Source organism: Dipodomys merriami, unplaced genomic scaffold, assembly GCF_024711535.1.
Source record: "Dipodomys merriami isolate MVZ:Mamm:240054 unplaced genomic scaffold, mDipMer1.0.p SCAF_71, whole genome shotgun sequence".
NCBI classification, from domain to species: Eukaryota; Metazoa; Chordata; class Mammalia; order Rodentia; family Heteromyidae; genus Dipodomys; species Dipodomys merriami.
The window spans coordinates 4,755,215-4,781,863 of record NW_027206302.1 but is presented as its reverse complement, the minus strand read 5'-3'; the positions used below and the strand labels follow the sequence as shown (position 1 = coordinate 4,781,863).

Here is a 26,649-nt window from a genome sequence, read left to right as displayed (position 1 = left end):
GTACCGCCTCTGAGAGTCTCATTCTCCAATCATTTCACAAGAACCGACCCACTGTCCACTCTGAACCAATCCTCAATCTGGTCTTGGCCTCCCTCCCTGAAGGCTTCCGCCCGTGGTCAAGATGGCGCCCCAGCCCGCGGTCCATTGACTCAAGCTAGGGGGCAGGTCCTGGGGGCGTGGTCGGGGCGAGGCGAAGGTTCACGTCACTTCCGTTGTCAGGTGGCGGCGCCGCAGCCATGGAGGGAGGCGGCGGCGGCGGCTCGGGCGGCGACACTGGGAGACGGCGGTGAGCGGCTCCCACGCCCCCGGCCCGGCCCTGGCCCCCGGGACGGAGCGCCGAGCAGCCCCCCGGCTCCGGGCTGCGGACTATGGGCGAGCAGCGCTGACCACCCGGGGAAGGTGAGGCAGGGGGGTCCCGGCGCGGGTTGCCGGGCAGGGGCTGCGTGTTGGGGGGTTGGGCCTGGGTGGCCCTGGCGGTGGGACCTGACTAACTGACCCGAACCATCTGGGCATGAGCGAAATGGCCACAGCCAATGCTCTCTTCTCTGTCGGGGTCTGTCCTTCCCCGGGGGGCAGGGGCGGCAGCCTCGGTCCCCGTCGCAGCCCGGGGAAGGCTGGGCACTTCCAGCTTTGCCCAGATCCACTCAGGCAGTAAGTGAAACAGCCAGCGTTTCAACCCAACCAGGTTTTCCGCGCCCTCCGCCTCTCCCTGCTACCCCTCGGATCCCGAGAGAGACTTGAAAGTTAGGATGCGTCCCCAGGGAGGTCCAAGCAGGGCCCCTTCCTCTTGTCGCCCTCACCCATTGGCACCGGTACCAGCGCTGCTGGAGAATTTTCACATCCTGGGCGGCGTTCAGGTACGAGTCAGAGCTACCTGCTTGCCAGATCCACGTTTGGCCGGTCTTATCCAAAGCGAAAGCTTGCTGTGGTCAGGGTTTCACCTGCCTGTCGGTCAGGCCCGCCCATTCCCACGCCACTTGGCCCCACCTTCGGCCCGGAGATAGGAGCTTCGGATTCCCGTTGGCGTTGTCCACCCCTCCACCCTACCCCCCACAACTCCCCAAGTTTGTTGTCTTTTGATTGGCGGAAGGAAGAGGTGACAGCCGCCTTCTGTGGCAGAGTAGACTTTGCCCTGTTTTAAGTCACTGGAGGAAACCGGTTAGCTTTGCTTGGTTTTGAGAACCAGTGGGGAAGAAGGTAGTCATGTTGGGCCAGGAGCCGATCCCTCTTTGCTGAGTAGTTTTGCATGAGATAAGGAAGAGCAGCAAACGTGTAATTGTAGGGCCCAGAGAATTCTTACTTGTAAACAGCTTTCCTTAATGGCTCTGCTATTGCCAATGTGTGTGGATTAGATATAGACTGTCTAGGTAGTCCTCATTCATTCATATTCATTCATTTCTCACATAACAACAGGATCCTTGCTTGTGAAAAACAAGTGCTGTATAGTATTGTCTTTATGATATAGTCATTAAGAGTGGGCTTTGGAGTAGTCATACTTCCCAAGTTCAAATTCTGGCTGAACATCTTTCTAGCTATATGACCTTGGGCACTTTGCTGAAACTGTCTGAGCTTTGGTGTCCTCATCTGTAAAATAAGGGGTGATACAAAATTATTATGGAATTGAAAAGTTAACAAACACATGCAAAACACATAGAATCATGTCCACCACTTAACCGTTCAATAAATGTTAGCTAACCCTTTTATTACTTTATTTTTATTAGCATAAATTAATTGTACAAGGAACACTAGCTATTCCTATTTCAAGGAGCTCATGGTTTAGTTAAGAAGAGACTGGCCTGTAAACAAATAGTTGAAATGTGATCTGAAAAAGCTAGCAGCTTCAGGAACAGTGCTGTGGAAGCCCAGCAGAGGAAGCCATAGCTCAGTCACTGCCAGCTCAATCTGGGATATAGGATGGGATACATGTCATTGGTGATTCTAGAAGAAGAAAAGGCTTGGGTAGGTGGGAATAAAAGGAAAAGGGAGTAAGAGAGAGAAATGTGTTTTTTATTCTAGGAACCTCAGATTGTTCAATGTACCGGTATGGTGCAAGGTGAAGCAATAGTTGACTAGGACTAATCACATTAATGATCTGGGACTTTATCCCCAGGACAGTGAGATGCTTTTCACCTTTTAAGACAAGGCATGGCATAATTGGGTCCCTGTTTTAGATTGAAGTCTCTGGAGCCCTAGTAAAGGAGGGGGAGGAGGGCTAAATGGCTGGAGAATTTTCAGAGACAACTGCCAACTGTGGGCTTCTGAAAGGAGAGTTGGTATCCGGGTAATAGATCTCTGCTGTAACCAGTGCACATGGGCCTGGCATGTGAGCCTTTCCTTTCTCTTCTTGGGATTGCAGGTCACCTAAGCATCCAGGGAGGTGGGACTGCCCTCCCAGAAAGCCAGCTAGTGGTAAGGAGTATGTATTGACTTGCTTGTGCCTTTAATTTGACCTTTAGGAAAGGCAGTAAGTTGAAGAGGCTGAGAGGTTATTTGGCTCAGCTATTAGACAGATCTGAGTTCTAATCCCAGGTATGCTTGTCACAAGCGGTTACTTATTCTCCATACTTAGCTTTCTCATCTATAAAATGGGGCATAGGAGTACTTCCCTAGTAGGGCAGTTGTAAGGATTCAGTGAGAACTTGCAGATTGAGTACTTAGTACTCACTGAGTAGTAAATGCAGACTCAAACAGTAAATGCTTGAGAAGTGCTAGTTTTTATTACAGGTTATTGTAAAGAACTCGTGCAAATTAGTGAAGACAGTTCATGGGAATTAGCATGCTCATTGAGCTGTTAAAACTGTCTTATATGATCAGAAAAGCAGGCGGGTGCCAGTAATTCACACCTGTAATCCTAGCTACTCAGGAGGCTGAGATCTGAGGATCACTGTTTAAAACCAATAGGAAAATCCATGAGACTCTTATCTCCAATTGACTACCAGAAAAAACCGAAGTAGCCATTGTGGCTCAAAGTGGTAGAGCACTAGCCTGAGTGAAAAAGCTCAGGCTCTGAGTTCAAGCCCTATTGCCCGCCCCCCTCACCTCTGCTGCCTGCAGAAACAAACAAAAACACAAGAGCCCAGAATTTCTTTTGTATTGTTTTTGGAAAGGAAATCTATAGAGAGTTTACCCAATCTATGGGAGCAATGCCAATAATTCAGCTAGGCACTATGTGTGCGTGGTGGTGGTGGTGGTGGTGGTGGTGGGATGTGTGTGTGTGTGTGTGTGTGTGTGTGTGTGTGTGTGTGTGTGTGTGTGTGTGTGTGTGTGTGTGTGTGTGTGTGTGTGTGTGTGTATTACTAGGGCTGAAACTTAGGCATTGTTTCTTAGCTTTCTTGCTCAAGGCTGGCACTCAACCACTTGAGCAACTTCTGGCTTTTTGCTGGTTAATTGGACATAAGAGTGTCTCAAATTTGTCTGCTTGGTCTGGCTTCAAACCTCAATTCTCAGGTCTCAGCCTCCTGATAAGGTAGAATTTAGGTGGGAGCTACTGGTGCCCAGCTAAAAGGACCGTTTTTAAATATAGAAGTAAGAATACAGAGAAAAAAGATTATCAAGCTGGGTGCCAGTGGTTCATGCCTGTAATCTTAACTAGTCAGGAGGCTGAAATCTGAAGATCACAGTTCAAAGCCAACCTGGGCCGGAAAGTCCATGCGACTCTTATCTCCAATTAGACTACTCAGAAAAAGCCAGAAGTGGTGCTGTAGCCCAAGTGGTAGAGTGCTAGCCTTGAGCACTCTACCACTGGGACGGCACCCAGGCCCTGAGTTCAAGGTCAGCAAAAAAAAAAAAAAAAAAAAAAAAAAGTACCATTTTTAAATATACACAGGAGAAAATGTTATTTAGAGTTTCTTCTATGTGAGTTCCCTACCAGTGACCCTAGTCTGGTCTTGCAATCTTCAGGAAGCATCACATTAATTTATGTATGTGGTATCTCAATACAGAACCTTAAATGTACACATGAGCTCCCATGTGTTGCTGGCATGTGTTAGGTACTGGGATAGGAGGAAGAAAATGGAAGGAAGACCCTGCCCAGAAGGAGGTTGTGGTCCAGCTAGGACAGGCAGGCATCTAATCCATGGACTCTTGCACAGAGCTTGGTGAGTGTCTCCTAAAAGTCTGGGCAGCATGTAGCGGGAATTGTGTGAGTAGGAGTGACTCACCTCGGGATGAGGAGGAGAAGATTGAGGAGAACCTGGGGATCCCTTTGAATTTGAATTGGACCTGGAATTGGACCTGGCTCCTGGATGTATAGGTGGAAGCAGTGTAGCACAAGTGCAGATGTGTGCCACAGGGGTTCCAGCAGAGAGTGTAAAGAGACCTGGCTGCAGGACACACTGGAGAGGTAGGCATGTACCATGCAAGATACTTCAACTTTTCATCCTGCCAAGTGCTGGTTGGCTCATGCCTGTAATCCTGCTACTCAGGCAGCTGAGATTTGAGGATCCTGTTTCAAAGCTAGCCCAGGCAAGAAAGTCCATGAGACTTATCTCCAATTAAAAGAAATCCAGAACTAGAGTTGTGGTTCAAGTGGTAGAGCACTAGCCCTCTGCAAAAAGAGCTCAGAAATAATGCCCAGGCCCTGAGTTCAAGCCTCAGGGCTGACACCGCACCCCACCCTCTAAAAAATAAAAAAAAGCATTTTGCATCCTGTTGGTGATAGATACCGGGTATGGAAGAAGCAGTTTGACCTACACCTTCCACAGAGCCCTCTTGTGGGTGGAGGATAGAGTGGGGAAAGTGAGTCGGCTTGTCCAGTAATTGCAGCAAGAACTGGTAGCATTTTGGATCAGGCCAGAGACAGTGAAGATGGGACAGAAGGTCAGAGATTTGAGGGAAATCAACTGGACTCTGGAAGTGTTTAGAAGTGATGGTTGAGGGGCTGGGAAGGTGGCTCAGTGGTAGAGCACTTGCCTTGCAATGCATGAGGCCCTGGGTTCGATTCCTCAGCACCACATAAGCAAAAAAAAAAAAAAAAAAAAGAAGTGATGGTTGAGGGAGGACATGGCAGGTGGCCCTGTGGTTCTTGGTTTGGATAACAGAGTGAATGACAGCACAGAGATAAGGTGGCTCAGGAGTAGATAATAGTTCATGGACCCTTCCAGTTCCATTCAGTAATTCATGAACTCATCCTCAAGGGAGAGGATAGATTACAAAGTCTTAAGAAACCCTCTCCAGCTGTGGTACGGGCCCCTTCTGGTTTTGCCTGTGTCAGAGGGAGGGCAGCTTCCTCTCCTCTGTCCAGTTTGAGGGAAAATGAACTTAATTAAGTCCATCTGCCCCATAGCATCCCTGATTTTCCCCCAACCTATAGCCTGAATAGGGTCCTGAATAGCAGTGTCCCCAAAGATGGCTTTCTCTGGAGCTCCTATGTAGAAAGAGGCTTTAAGATTGGATTTGTTGCTTGATGCTGGGTCAGCAAATGCAGCTCTAATTCTCAGGAAGGAGAAGTGTTTACTGGAGGCCACTTAGCTCTCAGAGGCTGAAAGAAGGGAGAAGCAGCAACCCTGGTACCCTTCTCCCCCTGAGTTATGGGGGATCCAAGAGCTGTCCCTCAGTTACATTGGGCATTGGAAAGGAATGGGCTGCTGGGCAATGCTTCAGACAGAGAGATTTTCCCAGCACTTGTTTTTTGTGTTGTAGAGAAAGTATGCAGGAAAGTGACCTAAAACAGGAACATTTTTCTCCTCCACTTGATCAGGTGAGACAGTGGCCCTGAAGTTGGTTTTAGGCCCATAGCCTCCCCTGAGTATCTTGCCGGGTTCTGTAATCCAGAGCCAAGAATGGAAAAGTTAATGCTTGCTTTGACATACTTAACTTGTTTGACATACTTACTTTTTTAAATTTAGAGATGGTACTTCTGTGGCATATGCACGTTTGTCTGGGTTATTTTTGCCTACATTTTGTACCATCTTGAATATAACTGAACAAGCTTTCTGCTGATGCTAAACATAGGTTATTTTCTGTCTTTTTGTTCTCCAAAGCTGAATTCATATGCGTGATTCGGGCTACCTTAAGTATCTGTAGGGTATATTCCTAGAAGACTCTTTGATGCATCAGAGTCTCTTTTTTAAAAGAATCTCTGGCTGATTGCCAGTGGCCCACTTCTATAATTCTAGTTACTTGGGAAGCTGACATCCAAAGGATTGTAATTCTAGGACAGTCCAGGCAGAAAAGTCCATGGGAGACTGTAACAACAGAAGAAACTGGGTGTGGTCTATTCGTCATCTGTCATCTCAGCTATGACTGGAAGTGTAAAGTAGGTAGATCATAGTCCAGGTGCATGTCCTGAACTCGAAGCAAGACCCTCTCAAAAATAATCAGAGCAAGCCAGGTGTCAGTGGCTTATACCTGTAATCCTAGCTACTCAGAAGACTGAGATTTGGGGCTGGGAAGTTGCTCAGTGGTAGAAGCGCTGGCCTTGCATGCCTGAGGCCCTGGGTTCGATTCCTCAGCACCACATAAGCAAAAAAGAAAAAAGCTGGAAAGTGGCGCTGTGGCTCAAGTGGTAGAGCGCTAGCCTTGAGCTGAAGAGCTGAGGGACAGCGCCCAGGCCCAGAGTTCAGGCCCCACGACCTGATCCCCCCCCCCCCAAAAAAAAAAAAAGACTGAGATGTATCAGGATTGTGGTTTGAAGCTAGCCTAGACAGGAAAGCCTGTGAGACTCTTTATCTCCAATTAGCTACCAACAAAGCTGGAACCATAGCTCTAGTGGTAGAGCACTAGCCTTGAGCACAAAAAATTCAGGGACAATGCCCAGGCCCTGGGTTCAAGCCCCAGGACTGGCACACACAAAATTTTTTTTGGGAGGGGGTCTGGTCATGGGGCCTGAACTCTGGGCCTGGGTGGCTGTCCCTCAGCTCTTCAGCTCAAGGCTAGCACTCTACCACTTGAGCTATAGTGCCACTTCCGGCTTTTTTCATTTTACTTATGTGGTGCTGAGGAATCGAACCCAGGGCCTCATGCATGCAAGGCAAGCGCTCTACCACTGAGCCACCTTCCCAGCCCAACAAAAAAAAATTTTTTTTTAATAATAATAAAAAATAAGCACCCGGCACTGGTAGCTCACACCTGAAATACTAGCTACTCAGGATGCTAAGATTTGATGATTGAGGTTCAAAGCCAGTACAAGCAAGAAAGTCCATGAGACTCTTTTCTCCAATTAACCACAAAAAAACCCCAGAAGTGGAGCTGAGGCTTAAAGTGGTAGAGTGCTATCCTTGAGTGAAAAATCTCAGGGATAGTACCTAGGTCCTAAGTTCAAGCCCCAGAACTGATTTAAAAAAAAAAAAAAAAAAGCCGGGCACTGGTGGCTCACGCCTGTAATCCTAGCTACTCAGGAGGCTGAGATCTGAGGATCGCAGTTCAAAGCCAGCCCGGGCAGGAGAGACCATGAGACTCCTATCTCCAATAAACCACCAGAAAACCGGAAGTGGCGCTGTAGCTCAAGTGGTAGAGTGCTCGCCTGGAGCTGAAGAGCTGAGGGACAGTGCCCAGGCCCAGAGTTCAAGCCCCACGACTGACCAAAAAAAAAAAAAAAAAATAGAGCAAAAAAGCATTTAGTGGCTCAGTCTTAGGGTGCCTGCCTAGAAGCCAAAACTCGAGTTCAGAGCCACCTAACAACAAATATACACAACATACACACAACAATCAAAGAATTTCTGGAGTCTTTCTTTCTTCCCTCCCTTCTTCCCTCCTCCCTCCTCCCTCCTCCCTTCCCTTCCCTCCCTCTCTCCCTTCCATTCCTTCCTTTCCTCCCTCCCTCCCTTCTTTCCTTTCTTCCTTCCTTCTTCCATCCTTCCTTGTCATGGGGCTGGAACTCTGGACCTGAGCGCTGTCCCTGAGTTCTTCAGCTCAAGGCTAGAGCTCTACCCCTTGAGCCACAGCACCACTTCCGGTTTTCTGGTGGTTAATTGGAGATAAGAGTCTCACAGACTTCTTGACTGGGCTGGCTTTGAACTGTGATCCTCAGATCTCAGCCTCCTGGCTAGCTAGGATTACAGGCGTGAGCCACTGGCGCCCAGCTCTTCCACTCTTTCTTCCTTTCCTTCTTTCTGGGGTGTTTGTGTTGGGGGCAGCACGTGTGCCTGTACTAGGGCTTGAACTCAGGGCTTTGCATACTCACTTGGCTTTTTTTTTTTTTTGCTCAAGGCTGGTGATGGTGCTGGACCACTTGAGCCACACCTTCACTTATAGCTTTTTTTCTAGTTAATTGGAGATCAGAGTCTTGTAGACTGTTCTGCTCAGGTTTATATGCATGTAAAACTACTTTTCCATATTCATCTTCATTCACGTGTGTGTGTGTGTGTGTGTGTGTGTGTGTGTGTGTGTGTGTGTGTGTGTGTGTGTGTGTGTGTGTGTGTGTGTGTGTGTGTGTGTGTGTGTGTGTAGAATAATCTTACTACTTACTAGTTTAGTAGTATGCTCCCTGCAGATTATTTAGAATGGGTTTCATGGTATGCTGTCTTCTGTAGGTGTTTCCTCACCAACAAAAAGGAAGGAAAATAGCAAAAAAAAAAAAAGAGAGAGAGATCCCACTGGTGTTAGGTCCTTTGCTGAGTTGTTGACTGCAAGGAAATGTTTTACAAAAAGCACAGCCAGGCTTGGCGGACATCAATATCTTGCCCACTGTTACCAGCCAGTAAAGACAGAGTCCACACCATCCCCTTCCCAGGTCTACCCAACTCTGGCCTAGAGAATCCAAATCTACATAGATTCTTGGACTCCTGGAGCTCAAGGGGGTCATGTCAAAAGGTTCCCCAAGCTAACCCAGTCTCTCCTTTACCAAAAATATGAAGATGCCACTGGTTAGAGACAAGTTCCTCCCCATCCTGCCCTATGAATAGTAGGTAAGGACTTCCAACAGCAGTTAAGCTGTTAAGCAGTCTCAGCTCAAATCAGGCCTGGCTTCAGAATTCAGCTCTGCTACTGGCTGAGTGACCTTGATCAAGTCATTCTAGCCTCTGTTTTCTGCTCTGCAAAATGGGCATAAACATCCCTGGGCGTAAGGTAGAAATGAGGAGTTAAGATATTGTTTGTAGCATGTTTATTCTAGTGTCTGGCACGTAGTCAAGGGCCTGGGCCCAGCTCTGGTGAGGTCCAGGTGGTGTCTTTGTTTATAATTCTGTGAGTAACCCCAAAGCATCATTCTAATACAGCTTTCTGTCCCTAGGGATTCCAGTAGCATGCAGGAAGTTCTGTACAGGCGTATTTGCAAGCTGCCTGGGAGAGTTGAAGCTTACCAGATGTGCTGACCTTGACCCTTTCACCCTCAGCCTCTGGTGCACTCTTGTGTCAGCACAGAGGCTTAAACATCTGAGGCACTTAGTTTACACCTGTTCATATCATATCTTTTCAGATCTGACACTCTGATGTCCACCCTTTCAGATTCCATTCCATTACTGCTTAACGATTGTAATGGATTCAGAGAAAATGTCTTGATTTTCAAAGTATGTAGTATAAATATAGTAAAATAGTCAAATAATATGTATAAGAAAATAAAGTAAAACTCTTCCTTAGGCCCCTAATTCTACTGCCTGGATAGCATTCATTGTTAAATTGCAAGGGTGTGTATAATTTTAACAAAAATAGGAACCCTATTAAACATACAATATTGCAGTTTGCTGCTTTTTTCTTTTTTTTTTTCTGACAGTTCTGTGGCTTGGACTTAGGGCCTGGGCACTATCTGTGAGCTTCTTTTGTTCAAGGCTAGCACCCTACCACTTGAGCCACAGTTCCACTTCTGGCTTTTTCTGTTTATGTGGTACTGAGAAATCAAACCCAGGACTTCACACATGCTAGGCAAACACTCTATCACTAATCTACATCCCCAGCTCTTTTTTGGGGGGGGAAGGGATAATGTATCATGGATGACATTTTCCTTAGCATGTATAGACCTAGCTGTAAACAATGTATAATAATCCACTGTCTAGATAGCACAGTTCTTTCCTGATAGACATTTCGAGTATTTCCTGTCTAGGGCATAGAGGTATTCTTATTTTTTGTGGTTTTGCCTTTTGCTACTACACGTGTTCCCAGATGTAGCATATATATGGCCATATATATGGTGAATAAACCCCCAGTACTATGGAATTTTATGTCCTGAACTATTTACATTTTCTTTTCAATTTTGGCTGAGACATTATGCATATTTTCTGCATGGCTCCGAACTTGTGCCTGAGGTAGAGAAGACCCCACTTGAGACCTGCATTCAAGCAAGCATGGTGAATGTACTTGAGATCAGCCCAACTTGACCTCTCAGTGACTTGGAGCAGATGAGATCTTCTCTTGGGCCCACCCACCAGAATGGCTGGTGGAGGAGAACTCTTTTTTTTTTTTTTTTTTTTTTGTCAGTCGTGGGGCTTGAACTCTGGGCCTGGGCGCTGCCCCTCAGCTCTTCAGCTCAAGCGAGCGCTCTACCACTTGAGCTACAGCGCCACTTCTGGTTTTCTGGTGGTTTATTGGAGATAGGAGTCTCACGGTCTCTCCTGCCCGGGCTGGCTTTGAACCGCGATCCTCAGATCTCAGCCTCCTGAGTAGCTAGGATTACAGGCGTGAGCCACCAGCGCCCGGCCAGTGGAGGAGAACTGTTAAGAGCAGGGTCTGCCCATCCACCTCTGTATTCATGCCAAGAAGCCTTTTACACCCTCAGTAGCCTTAGCCATCAACACTTTATAAACTTTAAAAAGTGAATTGTATTGTTTGTACTGAATTGTATTGTTTGTACTGTTGTATTGTACTTTAGTTTAAGTTCTTTTTCTTTTTTTTTTTTTTTTTTGGTTGGTCGGCCTGGGCACTTCCCTCAGCTTTTCAGCTCAACCCAAGCGCTCTACCACTTGAACCAAAGCACCACTTCCAGTTTTCTGGTGGTTTATTGGAGATAACAGTCTCACGGACTTTCCTGCCTGGGCTGGCTTTGAACTGTGATTCTTAGATCTCCTGATAGATTCTTAGCCTCCTGAGTAGCTAGGATTACAGGTGTAAGCGACCAGCACCCAGCATAGTTTAAGGTCTTATGAGGCAGTTAAAGAAAGGCAGTTTGGCTGGGCACCAGTGGCGCACACTGGGAAATCTGCTACTACATGCTGGCTTCCTGCAGTCTTCAGGAGAACCTTGAAGAGACTAAGCAGAGATGTGTCCAGATTATGCAGTGGACAAAGGTGCTCTCAGCTTTAACCAGCCCTTTCTTCTTTGGGCCCCTGCTGCTTTCTCCTGGTCTGATTGAAGCTATTGTGGGTGGCAAGATGAACTCCACATGGGACCCCATGGCATGCCTTGTTCTGGGCTGAGTCATTGCACAAAGCAATAACTGTGTTTTGGGCTGAGGAGCCCCTGAGTCACATGCTCATGCCAGGATCCTCCCTTGCTACAAGCTTCTCTTCTAGCCCTTGTAGCCAGAGCAGGTTGACATGGCAGGGAAAAGCTGTCAATGACTTGCGCCAATGTCCATGTGCATGGCAGAAGGCCCTCTGCAGAGCCAAGCCTCCCAAGCCAGTGTGCTCGGCTACTTCCCCTGATTGCTTCTGTGGATGGAGAATACCAGGCCGGCAGTCTGAGAAAGAGCTATTAAGTCTGGCCCCTCCTCCTCTCACACCCACACACAGTGACAGATTATTTGTTGTCACATCAGCTGCTTCCGGAGGCAGGGAGGAAGGGTGAGCCTGGTGGCAGGGTTAGCAACATTACCCTATATCCTGTTCTAGTGGCTCTCAGTGATTTCTGGTGAAGCCCTCTGCCTCCAGGAGCAGCCAACCTGCTTTAGCATCCCAGGGGCTAGTTCTCAGCCTATTGATGTCTATTCTCCTGAGGAAGCTGCAGGGAGTCCTGTTTAAGGATTTTCGTCCAAAATTGCCTTGGACACATTCTCAGGGATCTTCATCTTCCAGACTTTCAATGGAGACTTCCTCAGGACAGTGGGGTGAAGAGGGACATAAGTGATTACAGTTTCCTTGTATGGGGATAATCTGTAAGCTTTTGCCTCTGTAGCTGGAACCCCTGACTGTAAGAGCAGTGAGGGCTTTCTGGGCCTCAGGCCTACTGAGGAAAGACTGCCACAAAGGATGATCAGATGTGGATGTGGGGGGAGGGGTGGGCTTGGGGGGGGTGGTATGCAGGCATTCTCGGAGCTCCCCTCCTACTTCCACTGGCTGAGTCATTTCCTCTCTGGCTGTGGCAGGTATTCTCCCACAGGCCCCTGAGCAGTGCTGCTTCACTGGGTGGGGCTTACTCTATATACTGAGAGGACTCTGGTAGAAGCAGCCTGCTTACTAGTAACACCCCCCCCCCTGCAGTAGAGCACAGCATTTAGCGAATGATGAGGTGTTATGTATTTTTGATAAATTAGAGCTATGCATATCCTGCATCTAAAAAAATGAACAAAATCATCACTCTGGGAACAGATGACTGCAGAGGCATGAGTCTTTGTCATCAGGGAGCCCTGGATGAAGTCGAAGGATTACTAATCCTCCTCTTCATCTGCCTGCCTCCCCACCCCCCAGCTTCCATCCTGAGCACAAAGGAAAATGGCTCTTCATTCAGCCTTACTCAGTGTCAGTGCAGAAGCCCTGAAACTGGCCTCACAGGAGTGGGAGAGAACAGGGAGCCCCTTGCTCTCCAGGCTTTGGTTTCTTAGCAACACAAAGGGATGAAAGGAAGATAGTTGTGAAGATTAAAGAGAGAATCCAGGAAATCCCAAGAATGATCCCTAGCAAGTATGAGGTCCCCATCAAATGAAACCTAAAAAGGAATGTGCTTGGAGAGACTCACCACTGGGGAGGTCACTGCACATGCCAGGGAACATTCATTCACCTTTTGCCTGGCAGGCTTCAAGACATCAGCTGTAGGATCACATCTGATCCTTCAACCATCCTGTGAAAGAGGGAATGTTACCATCCTGGTTGTCAAGATGAGGAAACTGGGCCCATGAAAGGTAGATGTCTAGGGTCATAAAGCAAGTGAGTGACAAAAGCTAAGATTTAAATCCAGATTTACATCATCTCATATCGGTCTTGCTTTCCCAACTGTCACTGAGTAACTGGTCCACAGTTTGAAACTCTTGTTATTGCGGGCTACAAATTTTTCTTGGTTTTCTGAGTTGACTGTGGATGAAGAATGGGAAAGTCAGTGGCCCTACGTGTGAATATTGAGTTATAGTGGAAGTGGCTTCTAGAATGCACAGGTGCTTACTGCTAGCCGGTGGAAAGGAAATCTTGGTAACCCCTCCTCTAATTCAGCCCTTTTCTCTAGAGGTCTTCTCACTTCCTGCACTTGCAGCTCTCTGGCTTGGTAGCTCCCAAGTCCCAGGAAGATGATTGATTGTAGAAAGCTTAGAGGGTGCTGCCCCCTCTGGAATCAGCACTCCTAGGACCACGCAGACCTCAGATGGAACCAGGACAGTTGAGGAAGCACTGTGATCACGTAGACTCAGCACTGAAAAACCTGTGTTCACATTCTTGTAACAGCTACCTAGGTATTTAAGCAGGCTTCCAGATCTCTAAATCTCATTATCTTTTTTTCTAGAATGTATTGTTTTTATGTGTCTTGGGGGGTATAATTATGTCTTTGCAAGTGCTTTATAAACTATAAAGCCATGTACAAAAAGTATGATAGTTAACTTAAGAGTGTAAGCTTCCCATGTGGATTCTGTCTGAAATTTCCATCCAGAGAGGCATGCAGAGAGCCACTCAGGAATCTGGCAGTCTTCTTGTGGAGAGTGATCTATACAGCATGGATCCACACACAGGTTCTTAGAGGGATCACATATTCAGAGTCACATTGCTTACTTAAAGCTCTCAGCCTGGGGACTGGGAAGATGGCTCAGCGCTTGCCTTGCATGCATGAGGCCCTGGGTTCGATAACTCAGCACCACATAAGCAAAAAGAAAAAAGCCGGAAGTGGCGCTGTGGCTCAAGTGGTAGAGCACTAGTCTTGAGCTGAAGAGCTGAGGGACAGCGCCCAAGCCCAGAGTTCAGGCCCCACGACCGGACCCAAAAATAAATAAATAAATAAATAAATAAAAAGCTCTCATCCTGTTATTCCAGGCATCAGCTAAATGTAACCGATGGCCTCCAATTAGGCAGCATTTGCCTGCAAACCAGTTTTATGCTTCCTTGTCCATGAGTTTCTCTTCTTCGCCCAACAGGAGCTTTGATGCTTTCTAGATACATAACAGTCCCATGCCCTGGGTGGGTGCAGGCAAGCAGAGATAAATTGTACTTGATCTCAGGAGCCCACATCCTGGGATGAGTCAGACAGATAAACCAGTGGTCGCAGCCCAGTGGGAAGACATAACACTGTGCTTGGATGCTCTAGAAGCTAGAGGAGCAGCAGCTAGCTCTGTCAGATAGTCTTCCTTGAAGACCTGCTGTGGGTGACACTTTGGAGTGAGGATTAAGGGAAGCACCAGCCAGCAAATTCAGAGCAGGGTGAGGCAGGGGCATTTATGGCACACTCAAGGATTCACGAATCATTTGGTGTGACTACATTTAGTGTTCATATAAGGACACTGAGATGCGGGGCTGGGAAGGTGGCTCAGTGGTAGAGTGCTTGCCTTGCATGCCCTGGGTTTGATTCCTCAGCACTACATAAGCAGAAAAAGCCAGAAGTGGCACCGTGGCTCAAGTGGTAGAGCACTAGCCTTGAGCTGAAGAGCTGAGGGACAGTACCCAGGCCCAGGGTTCAGGCACCATGACTGGCAAAAAAAAAAAAAGGACACTGAGGTGGAGGAGATAGCCTAGCTTTGGCAGGCTCACTGAGGAACTTGGGTTTCTTCTTGAAGACTAGGAGCCTTAGAGGACCTCCATGGCAGGCAGAAATGCTTCAGTTGTCTGGTATCTGTCCAGATCATTACCCAGGTAGCAGCCTAGAGTATAGAGCCCCAGTGCCCTGTTCCTGGTGCAGAAAAACCCTTTGAAGTAGCACTGCAGAAGGGCGCCACCACGTGGCAGGCCCAAAAACTGCATGATGCCTCTTTTTTTCCCCCAATCCTTGGACATTTAAGACTGACAGGCTGACTGTGCCCAAGGAGAATATTCAGCCAGGTTTTGCCACTGTGATTGTGTACTCAAAAGCAAGCACTTTGTTTCATTTCTGTGTGTGTGTGTGTGTGTGTGTGTGCGTGCGTGCGTGCGTGCGTGCGTGCGCGCTCACGTGCGCACTTGTGTTTAGGTCCTGGGTGCTGTCTCAGAGCTTTTGTGCTCAAGGCTAGTGCTGTACCACTTTGAGCCACAGCTCCATTTTTAGCTTTTTGGTGATTAACTGGAGATAAAAGTCTCATGGACTTCTTTGTGTCGGCTGGCTTTGAACTACAATCCTCAGATCTCAGCCTCCTGAGTAATAATGATGATGGCAGGTGTGAGCCACTGACGCCTGGCTAAGGCAAGCCCTTTTGAACCTGTGAATCAAGGCTTGGGTGTTACTCCAGCAGCTTAGACTTTCTCCCCTGCCTATAAGGACCTGAGAGTGACAGGAATCATGATCCTTCATCCCTAAGCTTGATTTGAACGTATATCACCTAGGAACGAAGATATTCAAACTTTTTTTTCCCCTCCAGTTATTCCTTGCATTTACTTGGCATGTGTCCTCAGACTGCTTTAATCTAGAATAGTTCTTCAGCTCTTTTTTAACTCTTGTTTTTAAGGTGTATAGGCTCATTTTGTTGAAAGGATCTAAGTTATATGAAGTCACATAATCAGGTTCAATTGTTCCATTTGTACATTTTTTTCCTGGGGGGGGGTAGGTATAAGTAAGGAATGTATCTTTGTTAAGAGCACCACATCAGGAAGTGAAGGATGTGATATTAACTTGCATCCCAAGGTTCAGGTTGCACCTTGCTTTTTTTTCATTTTCTTTTTTTTGGGGGGGGGGGTCCAGTCATGGGGCCTGAACTCTGGGCCTGGGTGCTGTCCCTCAGCAATTCAGCTCAAGGCTAGCGCTCTACCACTTGAGCCACAGGACCACTTCTGGCATTTTTCTTTTTGCTTATGTGGTGCTGAGGAATTGAACCCAGGGCCTCATGCATGCAAGGCAAGCACTCTACCACTGAGCCATCTTCCCAGCCCCCCCTTGCTTTTTTTTCAGTAGAGGTATACATCCCTTAACTGTGCTGTTGAATAGTTTTGGCAAATGCACAGACCCAGAAAGCTATGTCCTGCTGTAGCAGAAGTTTTACAGTACACTTGTTTTGCCCTCTTCCCTCAATCTTGTTTCAAGAGATCATGAACTAGTGGTACCACATCTGAATTCTAGGTTCCTCCAAAAACCATACATTCCACCCCAACAGTGGAACTATCCAGGATGGACTCATCATCATCCTGCACTGCCCCTTACTGTGCCCCAAGGAGAGAGTTGCCAGCTGGTATCCCAGCTTTGGCCGACACAGTAAAGGGCCTCTGCTCCCTCAAGGAGCAGCAAACAACAGGACATCCTCTCTGTGTCTCCATGCAAGAGAAGGTATTACTGCTGATCCACACACAGATATACTCAATCAGCCCTCTGCATATATACCTAGCTCTGCCCAGACCTCTCCCAGCAACTCAACAGCTCAGCTCACACAGACTTGCTCTTCCCTCACTGGATGGAAGGAACATGGCTGTTAAAGTGGACATCAGGCTTGTCGTCTCAGGAAGCAGACACTAGGTCCAAGGCCCTTGAGCCTTAGTGTAGTTACCCTTCTTCTGCTGTCCCTAGCTCCCCACTTCAGTACCTCTTTGAACTAGAGGAAGTCAAAGCTATGAATTTAAGGTCACAGGAGCATAATTTATCAAATGCTTTTACTAAAACAGGTCCTCTGCCAAGCCTTTTGTGTGAGTTAGCCACTTAATCTTTACAATAACCTCAAAAGTAAGAAGGGGATTATTCTCTGTAGATATAGAATAAAAAATAGATACAGAATAAGAGCCTCAATGGACTGTGAATCTGGGCTTGACTTATTCTAAAATCCTTGTCTCCTAACCAGAAAGGATTATATAGCCAAGATGGTGATCCTCGAAGCCTCAGGGTGACAGGACGAGTCATCCATTTCACTCTCAATGCACACAGAGGTGCCCTCTCCCTGTGTTGTGAGGTGAAAGAGACTGATACATTGTTGTAACCTTTGGGCAGAGACTTGTTCCTCCCTCAGAGGACCTGAAGTAGATCTGGACACCCAGACCCCTCACTAGTACATGGAAAATAGGATTGAGGCCAGGGATGGATGGGAGCTCTGGGCTTGCTTCCAGGTATTAGACGGGTAGGTAGAGGTGGGGAGTCTCTGCCTTCACTAGCTGATGCCAGAGGGAAAAACAAGAAAAATGAAGGGCTATATAACTCAATTATCTATCTATCTATCTGTCTGTCTATCTATCTATCTATCTATCTATCTATCTATCTATCTATCTATCTATCTATCATGCTGGTATTATGGCTTGAACTGAACCCACGGCTTTTTACTCCCACTTGGTTTTCTTTTTCTTTTCTTTCTTTTTTTTTTTGGTCGGCCGTGGGACTTGAACTCTGGGCTCGGGCGCTGTCCCTCAGCTCTTCAGCTCAAGGCGAGCGCTCTACCACTTGAGCTACAGCGCCAATTCCGGTTTTCTGGTGGTTTATTGGAGATAGGAGTCTCACGGTCTCTCCTGCCTGGGCTGGCTTTGAACTGCGATCCTCACATCTCAGCCTCCTGAGTAGCTAGGATTACAGGCGTGAGCCACCAGCGCCTGGCTCACTTGGTTTTCTTTTTTCTTTCTTTCTTTCTTTTTTTTTTTTGTCGGTCGTGGGGCTTGAACTCTGGGCCTGGGCACTGTCCCTCAGCTCTTCAGCTCAAGGCGAGAGCTCTACCACTTGAGCTATAGCGCCACTTCTGGTTTTCTGGTGGTTTATTGGAGATAGGAGTCTCACAGTCTCTCCTGCCCGGGCTGGCTTTGAACCGCGATCCTCAAATCTCAGCCTCCTGAGTAGCTAGGATTACAGGCATGAGCCACCAGTGCCCGGCTCACTTGGTTTTCTTACACATGGCATTCTACCACATGAGCCATGCCTCCAGTCCAACATTTTCCTTGTTATTTTGGAGACAGAGTCTTGTGTGCTTTTCTGCCCGGTCTAGCTTCAAACCATGGTCTTATAGACTCAGCAAGTTGCTGATTTTTTAACACTTTTTAAAAATTGTTATTATAAGGGTGATATACAGAAGAATTACCATTTCACAAGTCAGGTCATGAGCACATTTCCTTCTGGACAGTCCACTTCCCTTACAGATTTATTTTTTGACATTTGTAAACATGGAAGTTGAGGTTGGAATGCTGGCAAGGACGAGCTGCATAGTGATGCTGTTGTCTCAGCTTGCCCCTGCAGAGTAGACATAGCCCTTTGACTCCTCGTGGTCATTGGCAACCACTGACAAAATGTGGCTCCAGCTGCTGTCTGCACACATGCACACACACACAGGCTGACCCAGCAAGTACTTCACTGGGCCAGGACCACAGTTTCTTCCCCTCCTTGGGAGGTGGAGATGCAAAGAACTGGCCTTGTACTTTTTTTTGGGGGGGGGGTGGCTAGTCCCAGGGCTTGAACTCAGAGCCTGGGCACTGTCCCTGAGCTCCTTTTGCTCAAGGCCACCACTCTACCACTTGAGCCACAGCACCACTTCCAGCTTTTTCTGTTTATGTGGTACTAAGGAATCGAACCCAGAGCCACATTTCCACACTGTCCCTATACTTTTTGTAGTTACTCATCTCTCCAGAAACTTAAAGGTTGCTGCAAGAAGCAGGATGATTGAGTGTTCAAGGCCTGGGCTATACGGGGAGCCCTTGCCTCAAAGAAAAACAAAACCAAAAAAGGCTGAGCTTGAGTGCAAAGTCTCTGTCTATCTATAGGCCCTGCCATAGCCTCTTGTGCTGGCTCTGTGCATCCTGGGCTCAGGATCCTGTATTCTGGTTGTGAGTGGCAAGACCCCTCCACACCTTTCCAGGCTTCAGTTGCCTTGTATTTGGGTATAGACAGACTGAGCTGTTCCTTAGCTCCATTTTGACTGTTTTTGCAGCCTACCTCTCTCTGGAGGTATGTCCACAAAGCTGAACCTTGCTGTGTGTGCCTTTAGTGTCCAACTATCTAGTCCAACTCTCCTGTACTGTGTCTCAATGGGCTCCAGGCATCTTTAGCCTTAGAACTCTGTGCCTCTCCTGGCTGAGGTGACCTTAAGCCTCAAATTGACATTGTAGGATCAGGCACCCCTGTCTAGACCTGCTAGGGTAGCTGTCCCTTAGCTGTCCCAAAGCCGAGGCCATCTCATGTTGAGGCCCATGACTCTCCCCAGGCTAGGCAAAGCCCACAGAATCCCCTTCTCTCAGGATTGCCAGCACAGCTGCAGCCTACATGTGCAGCTGTCGGGCTAGACTCTCTCTCACTGCCTCCCTCCTAGGCACCCCACCCCCAATTGTGGCCTCACTGAGCTTCCTGTTGAGATTCTAAGGGAACTGCTGACCTGTGAGGAGAGAGAACACAGAAGAGTTGGTATTTTCAAAGCACTGAGCTGGGTCTGTTGAATTCCTGGGAAGGTAAGCATTTGGCTCAGGAAACACCAGGCAAAATAGCCATACCTTAGCCAGGCTGGGCCAAGACCCTTTTCACCCAGCCTGAGGACCAATTATCTGTGGAGGAACCTGGGGCCAAGTCCTTCTGAAGCCAGAGGAATCACAGCTGCATCATCATAGGTCTCTGTGAAGCCAGGATCCTCCCCAGTGAGAGCATTGGTGGATACTTGCAGATGTGTCTCTGGAGGGATACATCAGGACAGCTGAGGTCAGGAATGGGAGGTCAGCCTTAGGGCTTCATTCTTATTCCTTATTGAGCCCTGCCACCACACCTGCCAGGGTGCCAGGCTGCCAGGCCTCTTCCCTGCTGCTTTCTTTGCTGTAGTCAACTCTGGGTAGCATGAACGGATGTTCAGAAAGGGAGGTAGACTAGCTTGCTCTTCACCGCCAGCATCCTTTCCTCTCCCTGCCCATCTGTTCCCATCCTTCTGTCTGCCTACATCTTGGAGAAGTTCCCACACCATGCGCTTGAATTGAATCCTGAGTGGGGTAGGTGGGGTCAGGCTGAGCCCACTCATTGTCTGAGCTGCAGCTGCTCCCTGCAAACTGTCGTCTAGACTGTGCGTAGGCCCACAGGCAGTGTCTACACAGATGTGATGTACCTCCCTGGTGCTCTCTAGGGAACCAGGAGACAAAGAGGAGGCCCAGGCCCCAGGGAAGATGGAAAGCAGGGTCAGAATGCGTCCAGTGGGGCAGTATGCAGCTCAAGATAGGCACAGGGCTTTCAGCCCTGATAAAAACCATCACCAAGGGCTGGGAAGGTGGCTAAGTGGTAGAGCGCTTGCCTTGCATGCCTGAGGCCCTGGGTTCGATTGCTCAGCATCACATAAGCAAAAAGAAAAAAGCCGGAAGTGATGCTGTGGCTCAAGTGGTAGAGCACTAGCCTTGAGCTAAAGAGCTAAGGATCAAAAAAAAATTTTTTTTGGGGGGGGCGGTCCGGTTGCGGGGTCTGAACTCTGGGCCTAGGCGCTGTCCCTCAGCTCTTCAGCTCAAGGCTAGTGCTCTACCACTTGAGCCACAGTGCCACTTCTGGCTTTTTTCTTTTTGCTTATGTGGTGCTGAGGAATTGAACCCAGAGCCTCATGCATGCAAGGCAAGCACTCTACCACTGAGTTCAAAGCCAACCCAGGCAGGGCAGGGAAGTCCATGAGACTCTCATCTCCAGTTAATCACCAAAAAGCTGGAAGTGGAACTGTGGGGCCTGAACTCTGAGCCTGGGTGCTATCCCTCAGCTCTTCAGCTCAAGGCTAGCACTCTACCACTTGAGCCACAGTACCACTTCCAGCTTTTTCTGCTTATGTGGTGCTGAGTAATTGAACCCAAGGCCTCAGGCATGCAAGGCAAGCACTCTACCACTGAGTCACCTTCCTGGCCCTAGAATGCTAGCTTTGAGCTCAGGGACAGCACCCAAACCCTGATTTCAAGCCCCATGACCAGCACCGAAAAAAAAAATCATCACCAACTGGAATGATGATATCTGTTCATGGAGTATCTGCTAGGCCAGGAACCAAGATGCAGTGGCTCATATATCTATCTGTATATGCACGTATATAGTAGGAATGCGTTATATGGTGGAGAGTTTTTCTAGTGGCAGTGGTAGTAAACATTAAGCATATAAACATGTAGCCAGCCTGCACAGAAAAAGTCCATGAAACTAACCACCAAAAAGCTAGAAATGGAGCTGTGGCCCAAGTGGTAGTGATCTAGCCTTAAGTGCACAAAAGTTCAGGGACAGCAGACAGCATCCAGGCCCTGAGTTCATATAACAGGATGAAAGGTATGGGGGGGAGAAAAGAATAGGAGAGAGAAGGGAGAGGAAACCTCCAGAACCTGGCTCCTGTTTCTGCCATTCATTGGGCCCTAGAGGAGCTAAGGATTATTAGGAGAATTAGTGCCTAGCCATCTTCAGTGGTTGTTTTTTGTTGTTGTTGTTTTTGGAGGGGGAGAGTTATTTGTTTGAGACAGGGTCTCACCTGGCGCTGGTGGCTCACATCTGTAATCCTAGCTACTGAGGAGACTGAGATCTGAGGATCACAGTTGGAAGCCAGCCTTGGCAGGAAAGTTCATGAGACTCTTAGTCCCAATTAAGCACCAGAAAACTGAAATGGCATTGTGGCTTGGAGTGGTAGAGCGCTAGCCTTGAGCAAAGGAGCTTAGGAACAGCACTCAGGCCCTGAGTGCAAGCCCCACAACTGACCCCCCCCCAAAAAAAAAAAAATGAAAAGAGCAAGAGAGAGACAGACAGACAGTGTCTCACTGTGTTGCCCACTGGTCTTCTGGACTCAAAAAATTCTGGGAACCTCAGGCTTCTAAGTGCTGAGAATAGTCCTGTGTAATGTTACTTACCCAATAATGGTATACCTCTGTAATTCCAGTACTCAGAAGGCAAGAAACAGGAGGATCACTTGAGCTCAGGAGTTTGAGGCCAGCCTGAACAACATGACAATACTCCACCTCAAGAAAAAGAAGGAGAGCCGGGCGCTGGTGGCTCACGCCTGTAATCCTAGCTACTCAGGAGGCTGAGATCTGAGGATCCCGGTTCAAAGCCAGCCTGTGCAGGAGAGACCGTGAGACTCCTATCTCCAATAAACCACCAGAAAACCAGAAGTGGCGCTGTAGCTCAAGTGGTAGAGCGCTTGCCTTGAGCTGAAGAGCTGAGGGACAGCGCCCAGGCCCAGAGTTCAAGCCCCACGACCAACAAAAAAAAAAAAAGAAAAGAAAAAAAAAGAAAAAGAAGGAGAAAGCCGGGCGCTGGTGGCTCACGCCTGTAATCCTAGCTACTCAGGAGGCTGAGATCTGAGGATTGCGGTTCAAAGCCAGCCCAGGCAGAAGAGACTGTGAGACTCCTATCTCCAATAAACCACCAGAAAACCAGAAGTGGCGCTGTAGCTCAAGTGGTAGAGCGCTCGCCTTGAGCTGAAGAGCTGAGGGACAGCACCCAGGCCCAGACAAAAAAAAAAAAAGAAAAAGAAGGAGGAAAAAAAAAAAAAGCTGAGCACTGGTGCTTTACATCAGTAATCCTAGCTACTCAGCAGGCTGAGATCTGAAAATCATGGCTGAAAGCCAAATCAGACAGGAAAGTCAGTGAGACTCCTTATCTCTCCAGTTAACCACCAGAAAACTGGAAGTGGAGCTGTGGCTCAAAGTGGTAACGCTAGCCTTGAGCAAAAAAGAGCTCAGGGATAGAGCCCAGGCCCTGAGTTCAAGTGACCCTGACCAACAAAAATAAAGAGTAAAAAACTTTTAGTGAGGGCTGGGAAGGTGGCTCAGTGGTAGAGCGCTTGCCTTGCATGTCTGAGGCCCTGGGTTCAATTCCTCAGCACCACATAAGCAAAAAGAAAAAAGCCGGAAGTGGCGCTGTGGCTCAAGTGGTAGAGCGCTAGCCTTGAGCTGAAGAGCTGAGGGACAGTGCCCAGGCCCAGAGTTCAGGCCCCACGACCGGACCCAAAAAAAAAAAAAAAATCTTTTAGTGAGAGAATAAGAAAGAGCAAATCTCCCTTTGACCCTAAAGGTTCCTTAGAAAGTTCAGAAGAGGATTTCTCAGGGTAATTAATGTTCTCACACTTCACAGCAAGATGCCTGAACCCCATGGGTAATGAATCCTTTCCTTTGGGAGACTCGGGGCAAGGACACTGAAGGCCCTTTGGCTATGGATGATTAGAGAGAACACTCACTTTGGAAACAGCTGCTTCAGGGCTACAGCTGGCTGCCTTCTCTGTGGAGCTTTGGCTTTAGCATCTGCACAAAGCCCAGTTCCCTTCTCAGTGTTTTATTGGTCCTTAGCTGGCTGTTCTTTGTCAGTAGGAACTTTGGAGGCTCCTCAGAGTGGGAAAGAAGTGGTGGTAGCAGTGGAAAAACAACAGCAGTTATGTGGTGCATCCACATAGTGTTGGGGAGTCACTGACCTACTCATAGGGGATCTCTTCTGTCTTGTCTAGAGCTGAGGATGAAGCGGAGAGCATCAGACAGAGGAGCTGGGGAAACGTCGGCCAGGGCGAAGGCTCTAGGGAGTGGAATTTCTGGAAACAATGCAAAGAGAGCCGGACCATTTATCCTTGGTAAGCCTCTCACTGGCAGGAGAATGGGTTTGCTGGGGGCAGGGCTGGCAGGAGGGCTTCCATGATCTGACTTGCAGATAGCATTGTGGGGTACCCACCCACAGCTATGTAAAGTCCTGACCAACCCCAGATCTGGTCACATGCTTCACTGCTTCAAGTGGAATATACAGTAGAAAATCCTTATGTGAGTCTCAGCTGAGAACCAACTATCTCTTCCCTCAGAGATCCACGTGTGAGGCCCAAGAATGGCCTTGTGCCCACAGGAGACACAGTTGCATTAGAACGCAAGATCCTTCATCTAAGTCTCTGTCTGACCATCCCATGTAGCATGGTTAATTTCACAGGGCTTTTTGTGTTGCAACCTCCAAACTTCTTTTTTGGGGTGGGGGGGCCATCCTGGGCTTGAACTCTGGGCCTGGGCGCTGTCCCTCAGCTCTTCAGCTCAAGGCTAGTGCTCTACCACTTGAGCCACAGGGCCACTTCTGGCTTTTTCTGCTTATGTGGTACTGAGGAATCAAACCCAGGGCCTCATGCATGCGAGGCAAGCACTCTACCACTGAGCTACCTTACCAGTCCCCGCCAACTTCTTATAAAATAGGCACAGAAATCCTGCAAAGTTGGACTTTCTACAGGATTTCTCAGTGCTGTTAATGGCCAGGGTTGCAAATGGTGTGGGTACACCCCAGATCTGCACCAAAGGCTGGGTGTGACTTTTGCTTTGGTACAGCATTTTTTTTTTTTTTTTTTTTTTTTTGTCGGTCGTGGACCTGAACTCTGGGCTTAGGCGCTGTCCCTCAGCTCTTCAGCTCAAGGTGAGCGCTCTACCACTTGAGCCACAGCACCACTTCAGGCCTTTTCTGTTTATGTGGTGCTGAGAAATCGAACCCAGGGCCTCAGGCATGCAAGGCAAGCACTCTACCACTGAGCCACCTTCCCAGCCCTGGTACAGCATTTTATGTAGGATTTTTTTTTTTCGGTCGTGGGGCTTGAACTCTGGACCTGAACACTGTCCCTCAGCTCTTCAAGCTCAAGGCTAGCGCTCTACTACTTGAGCTACAGCACCACTTCTGGTTTTCTGGTGGTTTATTGGAGATAAGAGTTTCACGGACTTTCCTGCCGGGGCTGGCTTTGAACCTCGATCCTCAGATCTCAGCCTTCTAAGTATCTAGGATTACAGGCGTTAGCCACTGGCGCTGGCTTGTGTAGGATTATTTTATTTTATTTTATTTTTTTTTTTTTGGGTCCGGTCATGGGGCCTGAACTCTGGGCCTGGGCGCTGTCCCTCAGCTCTTCAGCTCAAGGCTAGCGCTCTACCACTTGAGCCACAGCACCAATTCCGGCTTTTTTCTTTTTGCTTATGTGGTGCTAAGGAATCGAACCCAGGGCCTCGAGCATGCAAGGCAAGCGCTCTACCACTGAGCCACCTTCCCAGCCCCTGTAGGATTATTTTAGCATCAGGCATTCAACAAATAGCTAATAATGGTGCCTACTATTCACCAGACCTGGGCTGTTGCCAGTGATGCAGCAAGTGATAAAAATGTTAAGTCTCTGTCCTCATGGAACTTAACATTCTTTTCTGTTGGAAAAAGAAAGACTAAATAAGAAAAGACAATCACTGAGCTAGACTCAGTGACTCACACCTGGATTTTCACCTATTTAGGAGATAGAGACAACTAGCCCAGGCAAAAAGTAAGACCCCATCTTAATTTTTAAAAAAAAAGTTTGGCATAATGATTCACCCCTGTAATTACAGTTGTACCAGAGGTATTGTAGGAGGAGAGAGTTGTAGGAGGATTCAGTCTAAACTAGCCTAAGTTTTAAAAAAATAATACAGGGGCTGGGAAGGCGGCTCAGTGGTAGAGTGCTTGCCTTGCATGCATGAGGCCCTGAGTTTGATTCCTCAGCACCACATAAGCAGAAAAGGCCGGAAGTGGGGCTGAGGCTCAAGTGGTAGAGAGCGCTAGTCTATAACTGAAGAGCTCAGGGACAGCGCCCAGGCTGAGTTCAGGCCCCATGACTGACCAAAAAAAAAAAAAAAATACAAAACCTTATCTGAAAACTAAACAAGTTGCAGAGCACCTGCTTAGCAAGTACAAAACCCTAAGGTCGGGCTCCATTTACCACCAAAAGGAAAAAGAGAGTCAGAAGCAGAGGAAGGAAAGGGAAGGAACAGGGAAGATGAGCTTGGTGCTACTAAGTGACCGGAAGGAAATAAACCAGATGGTATGTGGGTGAAGAAGGCCTATGGATACTGCAGCCAAGAATGGCCCCTATGAGGAAGTGGCATTTGCACTGATACCAAGCTTGAGAAGGAGCAGCCATGTGAAAGGCAGGAGGAACAGCAAGTACCTATAAGGGGAGGGAAAGCAGGAGGAGCCTCCTCTAGCATGGTAGGAAAGAGGATGGAGCAAGTAAGTTAGAAAGGGTGGGCAGGAAGAAATCATGCAAAGCCTTGGAGGCCAAAAGAAAGAGTTTGGGTTATATGCTGAGAGCAGTGGAGAACTGCTACGCTTTTTTTCACAACAGCAGTGCTGTGATACCATCTGATCTGTACTCTGAAAGCATAGGCGTGTGCTCTCACAGGACAGTGAGCACTGTGATGGTCCAAGAGCTGAGAGCAGGCAGTGCTATCAGACTCTCCAGTGGAGACTGGTAAAGCTGTAGTGTTCTGGATTGATCCCTAGGGATGCTGGAGTGGCTGAGTCAGAGGGACAATGTCACTCTGGAATCTCTATCTCACAGATGTGCTCTAGAAGTTCCAGCATTACCCAGAGTCAAAAGACACCTCCTTGGCCTGGGAATGTGGCTTAGTGTTAGAGTGCTTACCTAGCATGCATGAAGCCCTGTGTTGAATTCCTCAGTACCATATAAACAGAAAAAGCCAGAAGTGACACTGTGGCTCAAGTGGTAGAGTGCTAGCATTGAACAAAGGAAGCTCAGGTACAGTGCTCAGGCCCTGAGTTCAAGCCCCAGGACTGGCCAGAAAAAAGCAGGCAAACACACACCTCCTTATTTGCCAGGTGTTAGTTGCT

General features: G+C 48.0%; 1 protein-coding gene across 3 annotated transcripts in view; it reads left to right on the top strand.

The window, feature by feature from the left end:
* The first annotated feature begins 222 nt into the window (after positions 1-222).
* Positions 223-26,649, top strand: part of Stk40 (serine/threonine kinase 40) — a 46,412-nt gene continuing 19,985 nt past the window's right edge. Inside the window, exons 1-2 of one of the 3 annotated variants that reach the window (XM_070008862.1) lie at positions 223-399; positions 23,498-23,617. In XM_070008862.1, coding sequence (XP_069864963.1) covers positions 23,506-23,617 — 112 coding nt within the window. In that variant the 5' untranslated portion in view covers positions 223-399; positions 23,498-23,505. Of the gene's footprint in view, positions 400-12,856; positions 12,926-19,422; positions 19,524-23,497; positions 23,618-26,649 lie in introns of those variants that run through there. The other 2 variants (XM_070008861.1, XM_070008863.1) reach the window with 2 other exon arrangements.